General features: G+C 31.8%; 1 protein-coding gene across 7 annotated transcripts in view; it reads left to right on the top strand.

Annotated features, from left to right (window-relative positions):
* The window catches only part of LOC119611356 (syntaxin-binding protein 5), a 73719-nt gene extending 54814 nt beyond the window's left edge, over positions 1-18905 (top strand). For 4 of the 7 annotated variants that reach the window (XM_037966913.1, XM_037966927.1, XM_037966936.1 and 1 more), the window contains 9 exons: positions 13473-13589; positions 13650-13772; positions 16025-16147; positions 16261-16545; positions 16619-16727; positions 16790-16876; positions 16958-17053; positions 18190-18314; positions 18372-18900. In XM_037966913.1, the coding sequence (XP_037822841.1) occupies positions 13473-13589; positions 13650-13772; positions 16025-16147; positions 16261-16545; positions 16619-16727; positions 16790-16876; positions 16958-17053; positions 18190-18314; positions 18372-18628 (1322 nt within the window). In that variant the 3' untranslated portion in view covers positions 18629-18900. Of the gene's footprint in view, positions 1-1101; positions 1412-9817; positions 9876-13472; positions 13590-13649; positions 13773-16024; positions 16148-16260; positions 16546-16618; positions 16728-16789; positions 16877-16957; positions 17054-18189; positions 18315-18371 lie in introns of all 7 variants that reach the window. The other 3 variants (XM_037966951.1, XM_037966958.1, XM_037966944.1) reach the window with 3 other exon arrangements.
* The last annotated feature ends 6020 nt before the right edge of the window (positions 18906-24925 follow it).

The following is a 24925-nucleotide window of genomic DNA, read 5'->3' as shown; positions in this document are numbered from 1 at the left end:
GCTATTATAGCCTGTTTACCCTGGTTGTGAGTTAGGTTTCAATGAAAGTTTGCTATCAATGAAAGTTTGCTATCTAGGTATTTCGCATTATCCGAAAGTGGGAGTTCAGCCCCGTTCAGTCAAGGTAGCGTGAAACTATCGATATTGTATTTTCAAGTAGTTCAGTTTTGCTCGGATTTAAAATTAAGTGCTTCCTTTAGTATTCGAGACATCGTATTCAGATTAAGCCCAAACACTTCTTATAAGTATTATATACATATTTCGTCAGTTTTTCAGTTAGCTAGCAAACTTTTTGTAAAATGAAGACATGATCAATACAATCTGGTCTTAATGCGCCTTACTCTGTGATCCTAAAACGCGAATTATTTCTGTGGATCCCGTGGAATTTTGTTGAGTTCCAAAAAGAAAATTTTTACTTTGAATATTTAAAAAAATACAGATTACAAGTCGGGGAGTTTTCCCGTTTTTTCTACCGAGCGCGTCGAGCGGTGGCGAAAATGTACATATGATTGTGATGCGTAATACCTTTTTCATTAAGGGATATAAAAAAACACCATTTAATTTATTTGATGTTAAAACAAAAGAATAGTTTTAATCCACTTTCAATGCGTATTTACATATCAATTAAAACTTTGCTGTGTTGAATGGCGAACCACAACAAAACAACAAACGAAATGTTGAACTATTAATGCTGCAGTGTTGCACTTTATTTTATTTTTTTAAAGTTAATTTTGTTGCAAAATTATTTTTTCATTTTGTTAATATATAATTTTGTGTTTGGCTTAAAAATCGTATTTATTATAATTTAGTATTAATGTTCACTTTAATTTTCTATAAATGTGCATTTTATTGTGTGTTTGTGTGTGTGTGCAAAATTGTTACAAACCGAACACATACATACAATTTAAAAAAAAATCAATATAAATATCTGTGTATATACTTAGTAAATCAAAAAATAAAATATATATTAAAAATTAAAAAAAAAAACAATATTTATAGTATAAAATATGAATTGAAATATAATGATGATTTCTCATTACTGTCATATGCCCATCTGTTTGTTTGTTTGTTTTGTTTGTTCTGATTCGATATTTACCCCAGATAAATGGATCAACCACAGCACCTGTAGCCAGTGCATGCAGCAGTGGTGGTAACAAAGTAGTTGTTTCAGGTAGCCCCAACAATCATCTTCGCTCAGAGGCAAATTCATTATCTACCGATGAGTATTTTAGCGGCGCTGGTGCTGGTCCTAGTGGCGGTGGTGGTGTTGGCAACGTTAGCGGTAGTGCTGGCACTGGAAGCGGTGCTAATGTTGGCAAAGTATCATTTACGGAACAGGCATCCACATCGTCAATATCATTTGATAATGCCGCCGACGCTCAAGCTGCTGGTATTTATATAGGTGATACAGGTGCGCATCATTTCAAGCACTATTTGCTAACAAACAAAAAAATAAAACAGAGTTCTTTATCAAACCAGTTTATTGTTCATCACAACCTGGAGAGGAGTACATAAATGAACAAAAACAAATTAAAGTTATAATGTACCAACTACAGTCACTACCTTGCCACTAAACACGCGTACATGCTACATGTATCTGCATATGCATTACACATACATTTTTACATACATACATATACGACATACATATTTACATACAATTTACAAATTACATATCGACAATAGGATAAATCTTCTTAAAAAATATTTCACATCTGTTTAAATCAAAACATTTCAGCAGTATTGTGCAGAATATAAGCCACAAGAGTTGGGTAAAGATTAAAATTATTGTAATTTTATGCCCAGGAACTTAAACAGACATTGGACATTGGAAAACGTCTCGAGTTTAATTTCTTAGATTCTTTTCACAACCGTCTTAAAAAGTGTGCAATCTGAAATTGACCAAGTGCAATAGAGAAATGTTTCGAGCTAAAATTTGTAGCCTGGTATGCAGCCCAATCATTTCTCATCTGATACTCTCGGGTCCATCTTATAAAAGCAAATTGTTATTTGACTTTCACGTTAGTTTTATCATACTATTGTTGCTTTTGCTCTGAACTGTGCTAAATAAATTTCAGTATAGTTATTTTTATCATTCACATTTTTAGGAACGAACTATATATTAACTAAGTCTGAACCGCTCACGGACTGAAATCTGACTCTGTTGGGATTTTTAGCAAAGAATGTACAAATTTCGTTGGAGAATAATAGGTCATGACGTAAAAACTGCCCAAAGTCCAACATAATGATTGATGATTATTTTGAAGCCAAAGACATTGTCTTTAAAATGATGTAAAAAACTATTAACTTCAATAGACAATAGAATCGTTTTCGATTTTTATGATAAATGCTATGTATCTCTTTAAATCTTTAACAAATCCGATTTAAATGTACTCCGTTATCACCTTGAATTATGTACTCCGAAAATTGATTTTAAACCTTCTGAAAGTATATAATTTTAGGATTTAGGATTAACTTTGAACGGTTTCAAAGTTATGGGCAATTAAGCGTATATACTTTCAAAACTTTCTTACATATTTTCAATTTTCCAAAATTTTCGATTTATATCGGAATGAATTTTCATTCAAAAATATACTGTTTCGACAAATTTTATTAAAATTGGAAATGTCAAATCCTATTGCTGTCCGGTTTCATATGATTTTTCCACTTTTTTGCGGTAAACATTTATATTTTAATTGCAAGTGCAATAGCTGTCATTATCTATAAGATAATGACCTTTATGTATATGACGCCCCTAGGCTTACTGTTAAGCCTTTATAGGAAGCAGATAAGAACTCTATAATAAGATATTGGCAATCATGTCAGAGATTGGGTCTCGAATATAATGACTACTGCAGAAGTGGTCATAACGAAGAGAAAGTGTGTCATTTTCTCTGCTACTGTCGTACGGTATGGTGGAGCAATCTGGAATAAAACTTAAGAACATCATAAAATTCGTACATGGAACCGGTTGGTTTAGCTCTGGAGGTAGTGAGTGGTACTATAAAAGGACTCATACGACCACTAGGGTATCACAGATAGATCCAAGTACCTAAAACTACTATCTACCCTTTGTACCTAAACCTATCTACAACAGCGCTGCACAGTGGTATAGAAATAAAAAACGGGGAAATCATGCTTCTAAAAGATTTGTCCGATTCTAATGATATTTCTCATGCGTAAAGAGGAAGTGTTATCGAGGTTTTTAATTTGAACTTCATAGGCCCAAAAAATGGAGTAGGGTGGTTAAAAATGTTGAAACTTTAGTTTTCAAATGCGAATATCTCCTAAGCCTAAGAGATTCTATATATGTATTTTATTCAGATCGGAGCACGAACGAAGATATAGGATCGTTTTAAAAATTTAGGAAACCCAAGGATCCCTGACTGGGCCCAGGAGTTCCAAATTCAAAATCCAAACTCGACAACACTTCCTCTTTCCGCATGTTTCATTAGAATATGACAAACCGTTTAGAAGTTACGTAATCATTTCCCTCCTTTATATTTCAATACCATGTGCGCTAATAAAGATATCACTTTACAAGACTCCTTTAGGATCTGAGTCCAACTTTGCGGAACCCTGACTGTGATCCTGGTAGGCCTATGAGGTCTAAATTCGAAACCAGTCTTTTATTATGACTTGAACTGTGTCAAGATGCGTCACTAATCTAACAAAATGTTTTACTCAGGGAATTCAGAATTCTAAAGAGATTTCAACGCTGCGCGTTATCACATCTAGTTAAATGGACACAGTCTGGGAACTAAATTGGGTTATTGAATTTGGAAACAAAATTTCACATTTAAATAAATTTAAATTTCCTGATATAACTTTTATTTATAAAAATGTGTATTTTGTACGTACTGTAGTTTCCACTGTCAACAACCATAAGAATAAAAATTCATCACAACTATTTACATACACACTTACATCTAATACATATGTAATTTTTTACACACACAAAAACAAACAAATGATATTTTTTATATGTTGCTGTATTTTTTAAATACTATTTATATTTTTTTTTTGTAAATTAATTTATTAATAATCTTTATAATTATTTATTTTTGTTGATATCTAAGTATAAAAAAATTGACGAATTGAAATATTAAAAAAAAATATTCGATTAATCATTAATTGATTGAATCTTATAAATACGTGGTGTATTATTAGAAATTTAAGATTTTTGAGAAATCATGACTCTTTAATTCATTGTTGGTACAATTCACTTTCTAAATTTTGTTGCCTTTCTATAAGTAAACTTCTAAGGGACCGATGTGCCTCAGTTTAACGTGTAACATTTTAGTTATAGTTTGAATTAAATTGGTGCTGTGTTCTTACGAATACAATCATGTAAAGTATCGCTAATACTGTTATAGTTATATTTTTATAAATTATTTCTTTTCCATTTCTCTTGCTTGGGGATTCTTTAAAAAAGCGTATCATATTCGTAGAAAATTGTATAATTTTTTAAATATTGCATATTTAATTATAATTTAATTATATATCAATTATACCTTTAAAATCATATTAAAAAAGAGTCACTGAACACGTTAGAAATATTAAATATCAGAACAATGCTCCACAGAACTGGTTCTAATAGTAAAAGTTCAAAAAAAAAAGATTCATGATCAACAGCCTTGTAAAAATATGGAATAATGTTATGATAGTTAATACTTCTTAATAAAATATTTCCTGAATATTTATAAATATTTAATGTCCATGGACGTTATGTTAAACCAAAAAGAGTCATAGCGTCCATAGACGTTATAACACTTTCAAAAGTGTTATAATGTCCATGGAATTTGTGACAGAATTGCTCGTAACTTTGATGTCTGTTGTATTTTGAATTCATTTAAAAAAGCGTGCTAGATAGCAGGAGTTCGCTAAAAAAGGACTAGTTCCAGATCAAAGAACGAGTAACGCTACCGCAGAACTTATTCAAAAGGTGACAATTTCAAATAAATATTATTGGTCTAAAATCCAATTACACGTTATAGAACTAGTTCTGGAACTAATAAAATATTTCCTGAATATTTATAAATATTCACAAACAACATTTTTATTTTATAAAAGGTTAATAAAACAAAATTTTCATACAAAATTGAATTTATAAACCGTTTATAAAATAAAAATTTTGTTTGTGAATAAGGGGGTTATGTCCATGGACGTTATGTTAAACCAAAAAGAGTCATAGCGTCCATAGACGCTTTCAAAAGTGTTATAATGTCCATGGACTTTGTGACAGAATTGCTCGTAACTTTGATGTCTGTTGTATTTTGAATTCATTTAAAAAAGCGTGCTAGATAGCAGGACTTCCGCCGGGCGCAGTGGAAAGTCCTCTTTTCAACTTTTGTGGTTTATGAAAAGTCGTCTTTTCGACTTTTAAATAAATACTTCGCTATATATATTTGTAACGCGACTGACTGGTTCAAATTTGATTTTGTTCTATTCTGACTTCGTTGTATTTCGATATATTGGGTGTTTCTGGCTCAGAATTTCTTCAATATAGCTATAGCGTGTTTTTGTATGAACAACTTTGTAATAAAGAGGGTTTTTCAAGGGACCTCGAAAACAATTCGTTATATTGTGTCTTTCTTAAAACCAGGTTCGCTATATCAAAGTTTTACTATATTATATTAAAAAAACAAAAATGCAAAAGTATGAAGAATTTTGGAATATCATTTAACTTAATTCAAATTGCTTGAAAAAAACTTAAAATTTTCAATTTATTAACTTTTCGACTTTTTCCGAATTTCCCTTCTTCTTCTATTATTTTAAAGGCGATTTATAAAACCCTATAAAGATTCTTAAAAGTAAAAATACTATTGGCTGTAAACTTAAAAATGCGGAATTTTTTAAATTTAAATTTTTTATTTCAAAACATTTGTATATTATAAATTTATTTTATATATTAACCCATAATAAAACAATAATAAGGTAGAATCAGTAGAAAAGTACGTTCTCAATTATACATGCCTTGAATTGTCATAAAAAAGAAAATTAAAAAATACAAAAAAAAAACATCAAATAAAAATTATTGAAAATTTTTTTGTGAAAAAAATAAAATTGGATAATTTGAAAAAAAAAAGATCGCAAAACCAATAAAAATCATAAACAGAATACAGAAGAGTGGAATGCTGTTTGCGTGTGCCGTTCAATAAACATTTCATGGTATTTTTCGTGGTTTTTCATTTGAAGATTTTGAAGCTTTTCCCTTTTTAGTTCTTTTTTGTTTGACTTAACAAGGCAGAGAATTGATAACTCTCCCTACTGATTCTACCTTTCTATGGTTGTATCATGATATTGACCAATGTTGCCTATGAACCTGGCAACATATGACTAACCAGCCGAATCGATACTAAAGCCAAATATCCATGCCACTAAGGTAATGCTATGTAATTTGTAGACAGGGAACCCGTACCGAGTGCAAGTGATGCTTTTGAAGCGAGCAATAGCCCAAAAACGCTCAAAATATACGGTCGGTCACCTGTTAAAAACTATTTCTATCGATCGATGTTCAGAACAGAAGAAGAGATGAGCAGCAAGATTTGATTAAAAAGTCTTTAGGTACATTTTGGTGAGAATGGATTTCTATTCTGAACTGTATAATATTTATGCAATGTTTACGCGTTAACGATATTTACAGTTATTTCGGTAACGAAATTTATTAATTAAAATTGTTTGCACTGATTTAGCATTTAATTGATTTATAGCTATATTTATATACTTATAATTATACATATATTTTTCTGGGTGTTATTGAATCTCTAGGGTCTGCTCTGAATTGATATTAATTCCTACGTGGCAATTTTGTTTATTAATAAACCTGGTATGCCAAAAATGAGCCCCATCGCAGAACATAACTTTGTGATAAAACATCGTGTCAGTTTCGATGATTGAATTCAAAGTACATTTTGGATAAATTGGTGGGTTTTTTAAGCATAAATCAATTTATGATGATTTGACAAAGGCTACTCATCATAAATATCAAAAAGTGAGATGATTTCGTTAATCCTTTTGTAAACTATCAGGTTTAGAAAACACACTATATTATAATATCATAAAATATTCAAAGCTATGTTTCCTGAAACGATGTCTTTTCTTAAGTTAAGTCAGTGGTTTAGTAAATTAGAGGTATTCCAGCAGTTCAACAAAGTCAGCGCATCCGAAAATGACAATAACTTCTATCATCGTTCTAGGACGACGCGAGTCATACTCGGCCATAGATTGTCAATCCAGCGACAGCTGTATCAACCGCAAGTTTGTTTCCCCAGGAAAGAACTATCGGCCACAGTCAAACTGTTACGTACGCGAAGTTCATTGTCATGTATTGACTCCTTTGGATTAGCTTTCCCTTTTTGGTAATCTATGGACTAACGATTGACTTCCACCTAGGAGAAGCACATGTTAAAATAGTCTCTTAAGTAGATGATGACTAGGGGTAACTATTCACCCGAACTGCTGGGATTTATTTACATACAGTGGCGGCAAAAATAATAGAAACAAGGAAATTGTGCAGGGGAAATTTTTCCTAAAACTACTTATTAGAATTTGATGACCAATATTTTAAATGGATGACATTCTATATCCATTATAATTGTATAGGTATTGGGACTTAAATATTAAAATAAGTTGAAATAAAAGAAGTGTCCAAAAATGTCCTAGATAGAATACCTGTTACAATTTAATACCAGCATTAAAATGTGATAAAAAAAAGGTATCCTATAGCTTAAAATAAACTTATTAGACATAAAATGGTAATCAATCCAAAATAAAACATTTTCGAAAGTATTTTAATTGTGAAACATCATATTATTAAAAACATGTTTTTTGTTAATTATGACCCCCTTGTCGCAAATGAACGATATATAATTATGAATATTTTATTTTTTATTAATTTGAACTAGAGCTAGAAGTACCTGAACTACTACCCTTAGCAATTTCCACACGTTTGCACGTAACATAAAATGTACTAACAGATTTTTATTAAATGGGATTTATGTCAGATTTTTTTAATTTAGAGAATTATGAAATAATACGTATTCACCCCTATCAAAATTTCACGTGAAATATGTTCTCTTTTCACTTTTTTCGTTCACTAACTTTTTTGACGGGGAAAAAATCCCCTGTTGTGAAATTTTCTGATGGAATTTTGTAAACAATGAACAGCTGTTGCATACGAAATCAACTATTGTGAATGAATTGTTCACAACGATAGCAATTTTCCCTTCGAGGGGAATGAAAATTTCAAGGGAACAAAAATTTAACTTCTATTGGCGATAGGGGTGATTGTCATACACTTTTTAGAATCAACGATTTTTGAAACTTGAGAAACTCAATGACCCTAAGGGGTTTTCAGATTGAATTTCCTATCAGGCATGGAAAATTGAACATTTTACTAACTTATAACAAATATAGTAGTTTTTAGATTTAGACTATAGATTAGACTATAAACTAGGCCATAGACCAGAATATGCACTAGACAATAGAATAGAATATATACTAGACTAGACTATAGTCTAGACTATATAGTATAGCCTATAGACTAGCGGAAAACTAATTTAGTACTTTAAAACCTAAAAAGTACTATTTTTGTTACAATACGGATGAGGCCATAATAATAGTTAACCAAGAGCCGATTCCAAGAGATCACTAATCGTTGGAGGAACTTGCTACTATCTTGATATCTTTCTGAATTTGACAAGAATTTTATTTACATCAAACTTTCATAAAAGAATAGTTGTGACTCCACCTTGCGGTGTACCTTATTTTACACGGAATTATTCGACCTGCTCTCCTCAATCTCTTTATATTCACGTTCTTAAAGACACGCTCTATAGTACACGAATAAAACATTATATATTCCTTCTTGTTAGATGTTTCCACTGACCTTTTAATCTTTCCACTGTTTTCAACAATATCGATTGCAGACTCATTGGTCTATCATAGGTTTTTCTTTCCGAAGATAATACCATTTTTTCCAGAGTTTTACGATTTCTTTTCGTGAAGTTACCATCCGATTTCATTAAGAATTCTGGTATGATGAGGAAGTACTTTTCGCAGGCTTCCGTAGTATTTCAGAACTATTTCCATGATTAGCATTTAGTCATTCTGGTTTGAGCAGTTCTCTGAACTATTGCGTTTTGATATACATATTTTCCACAAACTATCACTATATTCATTGCCTTGGATTCCAACATACTCCCTATACAAGGCATATAAAGAAAATACTAAAGTTCGATATAGAAAGATCACTGAGCTGTCTAGATTTCAAAGAAACTAATGAATTGGGCTAAGAATTCCGCTTATGTAGTGTAAATTGTATCATGAACTTTAACCTATAATAAACAATTTTCTCGAAATTTAGCTTCAAAAAGTGTTTGATAAAAAAAAATTCTGACATAAATTTCAATTTTTAAATAAATTTAGATTTTCGCCTACAGTACTACAAAAAAACAACAATATTTTATTTTATATTTTTATTATATTTCTTTATTTTTTTAAGTAATTAATTAAAAATATATATTTTTTTAAGTATGAATTTGTTTTAAATGAACACTTAAAAATCGGTTTAATTCAAATACGGCTTTATATCAAACATTTGTATAATTTGTAGTGTTTCATATATAAAGTACGAATACTTAGTTAAAACAGGCTTCTTAATTTTCATATTACAATACATATTATTGAATGAACAAATATGTTTATAAAAAAGCAAAAAAAAAACATTTATAAACAAATATTTATAAACAAATTAAATGAATTTAATATTTAATATTGTTGTTATTACAATATATACACACACATTTGCATTTAGGTCCGTTTGCGAAAACTTACTTTTTTCATAATATTTTGTAATAAATTATTTAAAAAACGTAAGTAAATTTCTTAATTTAAATACAATTATTTTTTATATCATAAAAAGAACAAAAAAATAGAAAAACACAATTACATAGTACATATAAAATTACAAGAAAAACAACAAAACACATTTACATACATGTATGTATTACATACGTATATTTTTTTTTTGGAACATATACTAGTAATATAAATATTTAGAAAACATACATTTATTCATTTAAGTCCAATTATGCATACATATGTAGATAATAGTTTCACTTACAATAACATACAAAATCATTATTAGGTTCAAAATTTTTTAAACTTGATCTAAGATTCCACTGGCTTAAAATTTTAGTGAGGTCTCTGAAATATGAAATAAAATTTTTAACATATTGGAAGTTAATCCTTTTTGAGTATAACAAATTTACAAATTGTTATACTAAAATTTGACCCCATGTTCTATTAGGGTTAATTCTTAAAGTTTTATACTTAATATGTAATTTTTATGTAATTACTTTATATTTTTTAAACAATGAGATTATTTTCTTGCCATTTAATTTTTTTTATTTATTTATTAAAAAATAAATCAAAATTAAAAGTATTGTATTCGGCTATGCCGAATCTTATATACCTACCATTAATATATGTGCTGAATTTTATTATTCGAAATTAAAATACACATCAGAGTGATTTTGGGAATAGGGCATTTAAAATCATTTGGTTTAAATTATGGATCAAGTATGGACTGAGCCTCATAAATTTTGTAAGGAGAGTCTCTTCCTTATCGAATTTGGTAAATAGAATTTCGTTCTTAAAAACTTGCTTATGGCGAGTTTTGCCGAAGTAATTTTCAGAAAGGGATCTTATATGGGCGTTAGGGTCAATTATAATCTGATCCCTTTAAAATTTGGAAGAGCAATTTTTGTTCTTATAAAACGTGCCTGTGCCGAATTTCGTGACTGGTATTATGAGATCTAAAATCACTTTCTGAAGGCACTCGTATATGGAGAGTAGGGTTAATTATGACCTGATTCTTATAAAACTTGGCAGAGAGATTTTTGTTCTTGCAAACTTGTTTTTTTTTCTAATTTCGTGACTATAAAAGTTTTTTCTGAAGGAGACCGTATATGGGGGTGGGGTCAATTGTAAACCGATCCTTACCAAATTTGTTGTATTGAATTTCGTCTTCATGCTGCTATTATTATGTCAGTTATGAACGTTCGAATCATTTTCTGAAGGAGAACTTATATGTATGTGTGTGTAAGGAGAGTATATGTATGAGGGATAGTTTCAATTATGGTCCAATGCTAGGTGAAATCGTGGACCCATATTCAATACCACACAAATCTTATTAATAGAGAATAACTGTACAAAATTCCAACCTTCTAGCTCCTCCTATGTAGTCTCAATTGAGCTTTCAACAGAAAGATGGACATGGCTAGATCGTCTTAAAGTTTAATAAGGTCCCAGAATATACATATATACGACCAATATTCCGATATTTAACAAACGAAATGGCAAAATCTATGTACCTCCAACTCCCCCCCCCCCCCTCACGGGGCATGTTTCCTTGATGAAATCCCTTATCTTGGTGTATTGCAATCCCGGGGTAAAGAGGTACTACCAGTACCTCTAGTCTACCGGGACAATAAATTGGAGATGGCAATGCACTCCCTGGCTGGTAGTTGCTGTTGTTTAACCTCAAATTCGCGGTGCTTGGTTAAAAGATTGATTCACGGTGAAATATAAATTTTCGGGACAAGTTTCAGTTAACGCTCCTGTGGAAAATAAAAAAAATGGTGGAATTGAGCTGATAATGCAAATATTGGGTATGTGATGAAGTAGGATCTACCATTCGAATACTTGTATCTGATGGAGAAGAGGGATCCTGAGTTGTATCTGTGGAGATGTCGAAATGATAGAACGTTGCGAAGTTGTAATACCTTAATCTTTAATATATCGGCGATTTTCCTTCGTTGTTGAGTGTAATGATATTTACTCTAAACATGCTCAACATTTCACAGTAGGTCCTTGTGTCCACTGAAATAAGTCTGGCTAATTAAATATAGTTCCGTGTTTCATACTACCAATTCGTCCCCCAAGTGCTGTTGTCGAATCAACAGAAGCCATCTCAGTAGTGTGGTTGGGCGACTTTAAGAGGTCCAGGAATGCACTGGGGTGGGTCTTTAGATGATGAGAACGATTGTAGGGACAGAGCATTCCTCATAACATCAATGGGGTGTTTTCTCCTGATGTTGGGTCCGCCCCTTCAATCGTCTCTAACCATTCTATTCTTTTGTCAGTGTTAGATTGAGCTTGACTCATGACACCTGTCATTCCCCAACGGAAATGAAAAAAAAATTAAAAAAAATCTTGGTACACCGGTATTCCGTATACGTGGAAGAGTAAACATTGTCCGATTTTTATTAAACTTCAGGTTCTCGAATTGTCCTCTAAATCTGTTTTTAAACTAGAAAATATTTTAAAGATTTAAGTATGCCTTTATATTAGGTTAAATTTTCTGAATATTTGCAATGACACAAATGTTAAGAATAAAAAAATAAATTGGAAAATAATCGAATTATACATTTTAAATGAGTTTCTTTATAGTTTATAATTCGATTAATTGAAGACTTAAAAAACATTTATAAACAATATTGGATAAATATGTAAATACATTTATTCATAACATCAAAAAAAACAACTTTTAAATCATGTGTTTTTGTCTCAAAATTTGTATATGACTAATTTTTGAAAAAAAATAAATTTTGTAATCTAAGCATATGTTTTGTTAATTCAATTTATGTATTTGTTATATTAATTCATTAACGAACAATATTTAGCAATATCAACATATTTTATTGACCATTTATTTACAATAATTATATATACTTTGGTAGGCTATTTGTTAAAAGTTATTTTTATACTATTATTTAGTATTTTTTATTTTATTATTTTATTTTATTACACAAAATCATTCATAAATTTTCATTAATTTCAATAATAACGCTATAAAACAACGCAAATTTATCGTTCTCGTGGACCTAGTGGACTCGGTACTTCAAGTTGGCCACTGCAATAATAATTGGAATTTAAATAAATATACACATGTCAATTAATTACTTTGATATTGTCAATCCCAAATAATAGTTTTCAATTCATATGTCGTCTGCTTGTATTGATTGCATTGTACACATTATATAATAAATAATTTATAGTTCTAAGCTAAGTCTAACTAAAACAAAAATTAATTATGTAGTCACAATTCACCTTCTTAGCATTTCTATCATTTCTAACATTAGTTTACACCAAAACACACCTAACCATCCAACATATTTTCTATTACTATTTACAACAATTAGTGCTACTATTACAACAACTACTACTACTCCTCTGACTATCTAAAACACACACACACGCATACTTATATACCTATACTACTACATCTATCTATTAATCTATCTATATCTATCAATCTTTTAACACATCATACAAATTCGATCTATTGTAAAGAAAACTGCAAAAAAAAACAATTATCATTATCATAAAAACCTCCTCTCTCTCTCTCTGTCTTTGAGCATGCGTCAGTAAAATTGAACTAATATATGTTATTGAAATAATTCCAGACAAAGTGGATGGTTCATTCTCCAGATCAAGATCATCATCTATGTCAAGTATAGACATGTCTTCCGCAGAATCTGTTACATGTTTAGCTTTTATTGAAACCTTTGCTAAAAGAAGTGGTAAGTAATTATATGATGTTTTCATTTACTCTAACGCAGATTAACATTGTTATATTTCAGACATATTATCACTAGTACCCACACTGTGGATTGGTACTAGTTTTGGTTCAATACTTACACTGGTGGTTAGCATGCCCGAACGAGAAGTTCGTAAATCACAACCAGTTTTGGTTACCATAAATGGTATGTATTGGTCGAATTTGTGATATAAGTCTATTAATTAGCCTAGGCTAGTGTTGCCAAAGGTATTTTTTTAAATGCCTATGCTGATCGGAAAATCCCCATTTTTCCTATGCCAAATATTGTAAAAATTGAGCTTAAAATAAAATTTAGGTTAAAGAGGCAGTTAGGCAAAATTAAAGTCGACTTAGTTTAGTTTAAAAGGGTTATATATGTACATCCACTCGGAGACTCACAAAAGCATCCGTTGTGATCTCTTTAAGAAGAAACTAAAATAAACTGAAAGAAGATATGAAAGTTAAAGAGATTAATCTGAAACTAATGAACTTATGCCCAGATAGAGAAAGAATATTGTTAGTCTTGGAAGGGAATTCTACAAAGTCCGACACCGAAATGACAAAACCCAAAAGGTCGCTAATACTACACCTAGCTACATATCGTAAATCATCATGGAATGTTTTTCTCAGCCATTTCCGTCTCAGACTTTGTGCACTGTCTCTAGCTCATCTTCGTGCCCACACAACCTACATAAATCCTATGTGATCCAGACCCAATCGCCCAAAATGGCACCAATTATGCAGTGACCGGCTATCACTGCTACTAGATTTTTAATACTGCTCCTATCCAACCATAATCTTATTCCGGTTGCATCTTGTACACTCTACAATCCATTCTACTGACTGAGGATTGGTTAAAGATCCTGAACTTTTCGGAGATCAACCTATAGTAGTGACAGATAGTAGGTTTCTCCGATCTAACTCCACTATTAGTGTCAGATATTACCCTTGCCTTGGAACGAATCATAACTCGTCCCACTATTAAGACAAATGAGTTTCTATAGTAGGAGCAACAAACCAAAACAACCTGTGGCTCAGATGATCGAATCAATCTTACGAATATCAATTCGGAAGAGGTCCGATAAGTTGTGTAGACAAGGAACGCAGAACACATGCAAGAAAAGAGTTCGTCCGTCTCTTCTTCGTCCTCATTGTTATAACCTTTGCATAATAGGAGAGATTTAGTCTTCTAGCATGCGCTAACAAATTTTTAACCCAGATACCAGATACATTTCTAAAGGATTGAGCTGTGTTGAATCCGAATCTGTCATCAGAATTTCTCCATAAATTTAGAATTTAACCACATTTGAAAAGTTATAGCCTAGCGGAGACATCATTATTTATAAATTCTGTTGTGTTATCTGAATGTCCAAACTTTTAATAATTTAATCTCTGTTATATATTTTTTTTCTTCGATTTGACATGGGCAATAAAAAATACCCTGTCAACAGGCTGTCAATATCCGCATCCGCATTCGTAAAAGCTTCATCCATTTAGACGAACAATCATTGTCATAGAAGAGTCAGGTCAACCTGTTCTGAGTAGACCTGTACTGCTCCTGCTGTTTTTTAACACGTGAACGAGATTCCGACTAAAGTGTCTATATCACTATCATCGATGTGAGAACCAGTTTTAGCCAATTACGAAAAATTATATAACGGGGAATATCAGAGTGACCCTGCACCCATAGCAACTTCAGGTTTTTTCGTACAGTTTGAAGCATACTTCTCTTTTGAAACTAGGAATGTAAAAGCAATCATTTACTCCCTCTTAGACTCGATAGATAGTACCTCGTTCTTTGTCCTTACAGTAAATATTTTGTCAGGGAGAAGAATTGGGATGCAGTAATCAATGTTGATGGGAATATAGTAGATATTTTTCAAGATGGAAGTATGACCAAAGTTGTTCAATCTATCCGTAGAATAAAGGTGCTGTTGTTTGACTGGTGTATTGGCACAAAAGGAGCACGTTTTGGCGTGCTCCATAACTCTTCTGTTATTATAAGGTCAGAGCTTCAAAGTTTTCTCAATAATGCTACTGTGGGTTGGCCAGATATCGAGCAGATATCATTGATTAAAATAACAAATTCTTAAATTGTTTTATAGAATGAATGATTGGTTTCTAAGGAAACCAACGCAAATTTGAGTTTTTGGGATTTTAATTGTTTTAAACGAAATATTTCCGAGACTTGTGAAAAAATTATAGTAGCTGATCCATCCAAAAGTGTTAAAATGGTAACAGTTTTGCTATTGCACCTCAAATTAATTCTAATTAAATCTAGAAACCCAAATTTTAGTCAATTTCGATGACCAAAACGGATTAGAACACCCAAATGTTTTTAAAATATTTTTAATATACTTTTGATTAAAATTGTAATCGCAAATTTAGCTATTTAACATAATTTTATTTATCTTTTAGGAGGCCCTATTTTACGTCTTAAAGGTTCAATAACATCCATGTCATTTTTGGATGCTTTTGGCACAATCATACCCTTTTCGTATGAACCATGGCGAGACGATAGTAGAGATGCAAAAAAAGATCGTATGTGAAGTTAATCCTATATTTTTCTCAATAAAATAAAAATATTTAATAATACACTTTAATTAATTGATTAATTATTTTATTTTTTTTTTTTTTAATAAACATAAAAATAGGAACGCCCACAAAAAGTAGCAGTCGAACGAGTCCTACATTTACACCAACAACTGCCAATACAATATCAAATACAACTGGTGGTAATGTGAGTACTAGTGCTAGTAGCAGTGGTATTAGTGGAAGTGTTAGCACTGGCCTCGATACCATAGCGGATAGACAATATGTCATCATTGCAAGCGAGAAACAAACTAAAGTCTACGACATTGCAAATCAGTGTTGTATCAATCGCATTCAATTATCTGAAATGGATTATGCAGTTAAAGCAGCAACTATCACAATGAAAGGTAGAATTTATTCTCAAAAATTTCCTTAATTTCTAAAATCTATTATTTTTTTATTTATTTTTTTAACATTCAGGTGGAACTTGCTTAGCAACCTATCTTTCGAATGGCCATTTAATGGTTCATAGTCTTCCTAGTCTAAAGATGTTATTGGATACAGAATTCTTACCAATTATGAACTTAAGGTGAGAGAGAAAAATTAGCATTTTCAACTTTTTAACCTAATTTTTTTGTATAATTTTTGTAGTTTTCAAACCAAATGCAAACAGGGAATTGTGGATCCAATGCTTTCCATATGGGGTCAACAAATCATTGTTCATGAAGATATAACACAGTATGTATTTTTTAATTAATTTGTATCTAGTTATATATATTATTTTGACTAATTTATTTTTATGTTTTTGTTTTTTTTTAGAATATCAAAAATATTTTGCTTTAGTAATAAAGGTCATGGTTTGTACATGGCATCACCCACCGAAATACAAAAGTTTACAATATCGTCAGAGTTTTGGTAAGTCTAGTTTATTTAGTTATGCCCACTGTAAAAAAGATTACTCTGTGTTTACTCAGTGATACGAAGAGAGTGAAGTGATACTATTTTTTCAACTGTAACAGTAATCATGGGATTTTGTAATAGTAGATTTTAATGACTGCTATAAAAGTAGTCACAATGAAGAGATAATGTGACTCACCTACTCTCCTATTGACCGACATTTACTGAGAATAGGGAGCGTCACTTTGCCAGTCTTAAATCATATCCACAACTTTATTAATGCAACCGGGTGGTTTAAATCTGAAAACATTGAGTAACTGTTATACAATAGGATCAGCAATTAAATGAACCCAAATGAGCTGTTCATGGATTGACTGGCCTTTGAATCAAACCTAAGTAACCTTGAGAAAACTGTGGGCATTTCTGCAGCAAACATATTATTTCACAATGAAATGGTTACAATGGAGACAATCTATGAAAGAAACATTTAATTACACAGGACGACAAAAATTGAAAACAAGTTGGAACCCTGAGATCAAGTTGTACGGATTGAGCCGCTTTGAATTTGAATCTGATTTTCAGATTTCTCCATCACATCTGGAATTTGAGATATCGCGTCCTGAAGTTTGAATAACGCTGTTTTTAGTCCTTTCTGAGACGTTATAACAGCGCCAAGACAACTTTAGTTATAAAATGTTATATGCCATATCAAAGTCAATTCTTCTTCAAGATTCAATGATGTGATGGAGAAATTCTGAGTGCAAATTTTTTAAAAAAAGTATACTTTGGTCTCTGGGTTAAACATTTTGTGTTTTTGTGAACAATGTTAGGTTTTACTCATAAGTAAAACTTTTTTAAAATTGGTAAACAGTTCGCTTCTTTTATCTTCGTAACTACAGATATTGGAGGTATTTGGCAAATCTTGAAAACAGATTCCCTACAACACTTACCAGAAAATAGTATCGCTTTCCATATATTTTTATCGTTTTAATAACACTTAATAATGTTGATGTTTTATTCATGTACTTTTTCTCCTTTGTCCCTTATTTCACTCACAATCCAAATTACATTAATAATGAATAATACTTGTCTATATGTATAAAATCATAAAAGAACTATAAGATTCTAACGCAAATACTTTATTTACTTTCAAGTCAATTTATATTAGAAATGATGGGGAACTTGTACACAGTTCAAGAGATGCCAGAACAACCGAAGGAAAGCTTTTTTAAAGGTTTATTTGGCGGCGGTGCTAAAAATTTGGATAGAGAAGAATTATGTAAGTTCTTTAATATTATTCTTTATTTATTTCAATTAAACAATTTCTATCATTTAGTTGGAGAACAAAGTGGGAAAGCAAATCGTTCTATTGCTAAACACATTCCGGGCCCTACTCTAGATCAGTTAAATCAAAGAGCTTCAACTGCAGCTTCTGAAATAAGTCGCGCCCATTTATTGGCAATGGAACGTGGTGAAAAATTGAATTTGCTAGAGGAGCGTGCCGAACGTATGGCCAATCAAGCTCAAGATTTTAGTGGAACAGCGCATAATTTAATGCTTAAATACAAGGATAAAAAGTGGTATCAGTTGTAAAATATTTATTATAGGAGCCAATTCTACTACCACAGTTATTGTAATATTGCTTTTATAACAACAAAAACCCAAAAATAACAACAACAAACACTTTCTACTACATTAAAAAAAGAGTACACTTATTTAATTTCTGTTTTCAAATCGTCATGTTATTTATATATTAAACAAAACAAACAAAACCAAAAAAAAAAACAAAACGTAAAGTATATAATGATTACAACAAAAAAATGTTTTTAATAAAATATAGACCAATAAAAAACGTGTTACAGATTTACAATATTTGTGTTTTAATTTCATCGAATAGTCTATAGTTAAGTTTAAAACTCATCAAATGCAAGGTTCCCATCCATTATTTTAGTGAATACTACAGTGACTTGGCATTATATTTGTGTTTGTAAAAAAGTATTAAGCTGCTCCCGCAAAACATTCAGTCATTAAACCATTGTATGTCTCCAACAAATTTAAATAGATTCGTCCAGATCACGAAAGAGAATTGTACCAGAATATCTCAGTCTGCGCTTTTGTAAAGTGGGCCAATTATATAAAAGATATTGTACCGATTCTTCCATGTCTAAAAAACGCCCAGAAAGCGTGTCTATAAGAAGTCTTAAACAATTTATTTAAAAATCCAAGATTGATATTGTTCTTTTCCGTAAAAGACAGGTCAAGAGCTTTTTCGATATTCTGCAATAATGGATCATATAAGTTCCGTTTTTTCGTCAATCATATTCGATACCGTGGTTAGGGGAATATCATCACGGGTTAACGTCGTTTAAAGTTACGGATAATCGTTTTTCCCCCTTATACGAGATCCAGTTACCCTACTCTACATAGATATTAATTAAAAAATTTCGGCCTGAAACTATGCAGACATTAGACCAAGAATCATTCCAAGCCAGTAATAAGCCCCAATTTAATATTTACCGGAAAGAGCTCTAGGGGTCAATCAATTTATTTATAAGGTTCCATAAGAGAACAGATATGTCGGTCTGTTTAAACTGACCGCCTCTTAAGGTGTGCGTGTTAAAGTAGTTAGTTAACGTAAGGATATTTCTAACATGGACGTCAGTATTTTTAACAAAAACGATATCAGATTTATTTGTATAAAGTCTCAGCTATGTGAATTTGGAATTTCCTCCGCAGAACTGTTCCCATTGTTCTCTTTAAGTTCTTCTTGTTTGCCCTTCTATACTGTTTAAACTGTGACAAAAGTCGTTCCATCTCATTGAATTGCAATAATAATTCTCATAAAAATTCCAAAACTTGAGGAATGACGTGTGTTACGCAAGAATATACGGGTATCGGGAACAAGTTCCCTAATTTCAGAGGAACACATTCCATTGTAGTGTCGACAGAACAGTGAAATACACCCCACGTTGCGGCGATGCTCCAGTAAATCAATACAGTTGGATACCCTACTGTCACCGATAAGTACATTTGCCCTCTCCTGTACGCGGTCGAGTAGCTCCAAAATAGACTTCGAAGCTCCGAATAGTAAGAAGATCAGATGGAGTGAAGTATGTTTTACACCGTTTCAAAAAACCGAGACAATTGAATGCTTCTTTCGACACTTGAAAAATGTGTTTAGTCCAGCGGACATCGCACTGAATTTTCATGCCATCAAGTGTTTCCGATTAATATTTGCACCACCTATATATGTATATAGATGGAACAACAATATCTGCCAAGCGTTTATGTGTTAAAAAACAACATTGAGTCTTGCGGGCGTTAAAATCGATTCTGTTAACACGACCCCATTCAGAGATTTTTATCAAGCGATTCAATCACATTGCGCCTCATTGCCCCAATCTGTAGAGGGCTTGGCCTATAATTTAATGAATAAGAATGGCAGATATTGCTGTCATCCGTAAAAGAGTAGACAGAGTTGGAAGTTTGACAGAGAAGGTCATTTATGAAGACAAGAAATAGGGTATGGGAAAGAACGGAGCCTTGCGATACTCCTGGATTAATCTTGAACTCTTTTGATGAGATCCCATCTTTAACAACTCGTATAGTGCGATCTCTGATAAAGCTCAAAATAAATCGAGAGAAGTTATTACCGACACCAAATGCAATTAGTTTTAATACAAGTGCACCATGCCACACTCTATCAAACGCCTTGGAAATATCTAGAGCCAACACTTTACTTTTTCCAAAATGGTGAATGGAATGACATCATTTCACCGAAAGGAAGGCTAGTAGGTCTCCCATAGAGCGACATCTACGAAAGCCGCCAGTATGGTTAAGTAAATTGTTGGTCTCTAAATACTTGACAAGATGGAAATTGACCAAAATTAGTAATAAAACAAAAACACATCGGGTTTTCAACCGGTTAAAAAACGAGTCGAGCACCCTAATATGTATTATGCATGTATCCTATGAAACTATTTTTATGGCAGAAAAGCTTATAAAGCTTTTATAACTACATATGTATGTATTTTAAACAGGGAAGAATATAGACAAAAGTGATTGTGAAATATGTATTGTAAAAGAATTAATTTTATTTTTCAAAAACTATTATTAAAATTTACAATGGTTAGAGAGCACCTTTTCCACATAAAAAATAGTAAATTTTTTCAAAAGCAAAAAAGAATATTAAATCAACGCAAACAAATGTTTAAATTAAAATATTAGCTAAGTAATACAATAAATTTTAAACCATTACACACATCCCAAAGTAACCGTTACATTTCTTGCCAAAATGGCAAAAGCTCCGCATCTGCTTACCCTGACAAATGTATAACTAGTGAAAATGTATTAATGGCATTTTGTTATTGCAACTCCCATATAAGTGAATAATAAAAGCTTTTTATGACCACCATTAGAATATATTAAATATGGTATTCCGTTGACAAGGCGAAGTCGATAGCCCAGCTGTTGCAGCGAAAAATACAACACACGTAAACACAACAAAAACAAAGGCAAATTTGACAGTATCCAAAACAACAAATTGTATCACTTCTCAATTATGCTGCCCCATTATTGACTTCTTTCCTCACTGATAACCAATGTCGAGGTTTACAAACGGCCCAAAATATTACACTTCTAACTGTAACTCGATGTGTCAAGATGGCGAATGTGTATCATCTACATGATGATACACAGTCCCAGCCACATCTGTATAGACTTCCGACGCTTCTGCGTCATTCAAGACGTCATACCATCGGACGTCGACAGAATGTCAAATCGCGGATCAGGGATTGCGAGAGATAACTACTCAGGCATTCGATAACTATATTAGCACAATTAAGAACAATTGTTGCAGTTAACTAATCGTTCCTAGCACTTTAAACCGTTGCCCCGCCTGTTATCAAAGTCCTCATATTGCATTTGTATAATTGTCCCTAAGTATACAAATTTGCTCCTCATAGACCTATGGTTTAGACCGACCAGTTATGAAAGAATAGAAAAAAAGTACATGTGATTGTTTTTTGATTTTTCAACTAAATGGCAGAGCTCATATAAGCAAAACACCAGGGTATTCCACATTGGTTTAAAGGAAATCCTCAAAATCGAACTATATCTTCATATTGGAAGCTGGAACCTTCAAACACTAAGTAAATCTTGAGTTGAGCCCTTGTTTACCACCAGGGCAAAGACGTTTCGATTATTAAATGGTCTCCACCAGGGTATAAACTGTTGAGTTGTAATGGTTTGAGTATGATACAGACAATTCATAATTGAATAGTTACACAAAGAAATGCATCAATTAAGTGCGAGTGAGACGAACTTAATTGATGCAAAAGAATGGCGATGAAGCGTGGGTTGCTTGGTCGATTAGAAATAAGGTTTTAAAACAAAATCATGTCACAAGAACTTATGTTTTCTTCTCTTAACAGGGTTGTCAACTTCGGATACAACGGTACTAAAGCAAGGTAGTGACAACAATTACCTTGCATCTGTTTACCTGCCTACGCTTACGACTATCTTCGAAATTTTTAAAACTAGTTGATGAGACAAAATTAAATTCTTGAATTCAAAAGCCTTTATTACGATGACATTGGCTAATAAATCCACATTTGTTAATATCAGGGAAGAAGTAGTTATCAATCATGTTTAGTGGATCTTAAACGAAGATCCAGGATTGGAGAGTATCGGAAGAAAACTCCTTTGCGAATCATCGGTATATGAGGTTCAAAATGCGCTTTGGCGGTGAGCGAAGTACAATCAGAAATTTAGAACTTTTCAAATGTCTGGCTTAAATCGTTTGAGGGCTGTTGTTCTCATGACAAACCCTTTGTAACTAGTCAGATTCCCGCAAAATTTTCAACCGGGAAGGACGTAAAAAGACTGCAATACATTGGGATGAATATACCAGGAAACTTGGTGAATAAATCAAAATCATTCGACTCCTGGCAACTTTTCTCATTTACTACATGGTGTAACGGGTACAAGGGATAAAAAATATACCCAAAGCTGAAAAGTTGTACACTACATAGAGAAATCCTTCGAGAGTAAATTATACGTATACACTTGTAGTCCGTATTGACCCTAAAAAAAGCCTTTTGACTGGCCTCAACCACAAGACGAAAATTTAGATTGGTGGACTGCTTTGACAGGGACTTCTGCGTGCATTTTGCTTGAGTGTAAGTGCGGTCATAAGCACTACGTCAACTAAAGCTTTATAAACATTGCTGGACATTATTATGATCGAAACACATGTAACATACGAGGCGGAACTCATAGCCGAGCGTCTCTTATCTTAAGGCGAATTGAACAAAGCCGGTTACAACACACGTATACACACGTTACAATACGTACGTATAAAGCTGTGTGTTGTTATTGCCAAAATCAGAGATGGAAAATTGTATGTGGAAAATTAAAGCTTGGAAGGGAAACAATTTTTATTTTTTAAAATTTGAAGAATTTAATATGCTAATAGTGTGTTATGTGTAACTCTGGTACCAAGGACTATTTTTAGTACTTTTTCATTACTTAACTAGTATTTTTTGAGTTTTCTATAATATTGGACCTAAACATGAAATTATGCATGTAGAGCCCGAAGTAAATGAGAACATATAAACGTTGTTTAAAAGGTACTTTTGAAGAACTTATTACTTATTGAAACTAAAAACTTAAAATGAACAAATGAAAGAATGGCACTTGTTCGTTCTTCGACTGGTACTTTTTGGTTTCTCTGCAATATTGAATTTAAAAACATATAATCAAGACATATAAGATCCTAATGGAATGAATACCTATAAGAGTGAATTTGTTGGTACTTTTTGTACTTCAACTGGTACTTTTTGAGTCTTTTTCAACCTAGAAGCACAAAATCTGACATACATATATTATCCTGATGGAATGAAGATCTATAAGAATAAATTTGTTGGTGCTTTTTGTTCTTCAATTGCTACTTTTTGAATATTTTATATTATAAAACCTAGAAACGCAAATTTAAACACAGCATAGGCGCTAGTTTAATGAAAATTTATAAAAGGGGAGTTTCAGACACTTTTCCGTCATTCAAATGGTACTTTTTTGATTCATTGAATTATTGAACAGAGAAACATAAAATCATATACATATATTTATTAGGCTTCGTTTCGTTTGTGATATTACAACTTTTTAGAAGGTTTTTGTATCAGTGATTACTATGCTGTAATAATTTTTTCAAAATTCCAACTACTTCCTCTGCATATCTGAGGCGGAAACCACTGATTTTGAGCGACATTTTTTACAGAGCAGAAACTGTAGAATTTATAGGAAATCATGCTCTAATAATTGATTTTTTATAAGAATGAGCTTAATTTCACACTTTTATAATGCTTCAAAAGTGCATTTAGTATTATCCAAAGATGCACTTTTTTCAAAAAATATTTCAAAAAATTTTTTTCTTTTTGCATAATCAAAGTATGCTTTTTGCTGAGACAAATGGTGCAAAAACAATTTTATCATTAACCCTTTAGATGTGATAAGACTTTAAATTTTCAGATTTTAAACTTTACAACGCTATATTTCGAAAACCACGAAAGTTATAAGGCCCAAGATTTGTCATTATACAAGTTATATATGGAACATTAATTCGATGGAGTTTTATTAAATTCGGAGATTATGATGAAAAACACCATTGTTTGATGGGAAATTATTAAACTACAAGCCAACATTATAACTATCATAACACCTAAAGGGATTACAATAAATTAATAATTTTAACACTATTTTTAAGGGCATTGAATATTATATTTACGAATGATAAAATCAGGTTTTTGATTTTTTTTTTAAATTGCATTTTTTCTTTGGCTCTTATGCATTTATAGTGCATCTAAATTCTGTCAAATTAAGTTTATATATCTT

Source organism: Lucilia sericata, unplaced genomic scaffold (assembly GCF_015586225.1).
Source record: "Lucilia sericata isolate MDLA Ls3-8-SP2 unplaced genomic scaffold, ASM1558622v1 Contig000031F_arrow, whole genome shotgun sequence".
NCBI lineage: Eukaryota > Metazoa > Arthropoda > Insecta > Diptera > Calliphoridae > Lucilia > Lucilia sericata.
This window is presented reverse-complemented; position numbering and strand designations above follow the sequence as displayed.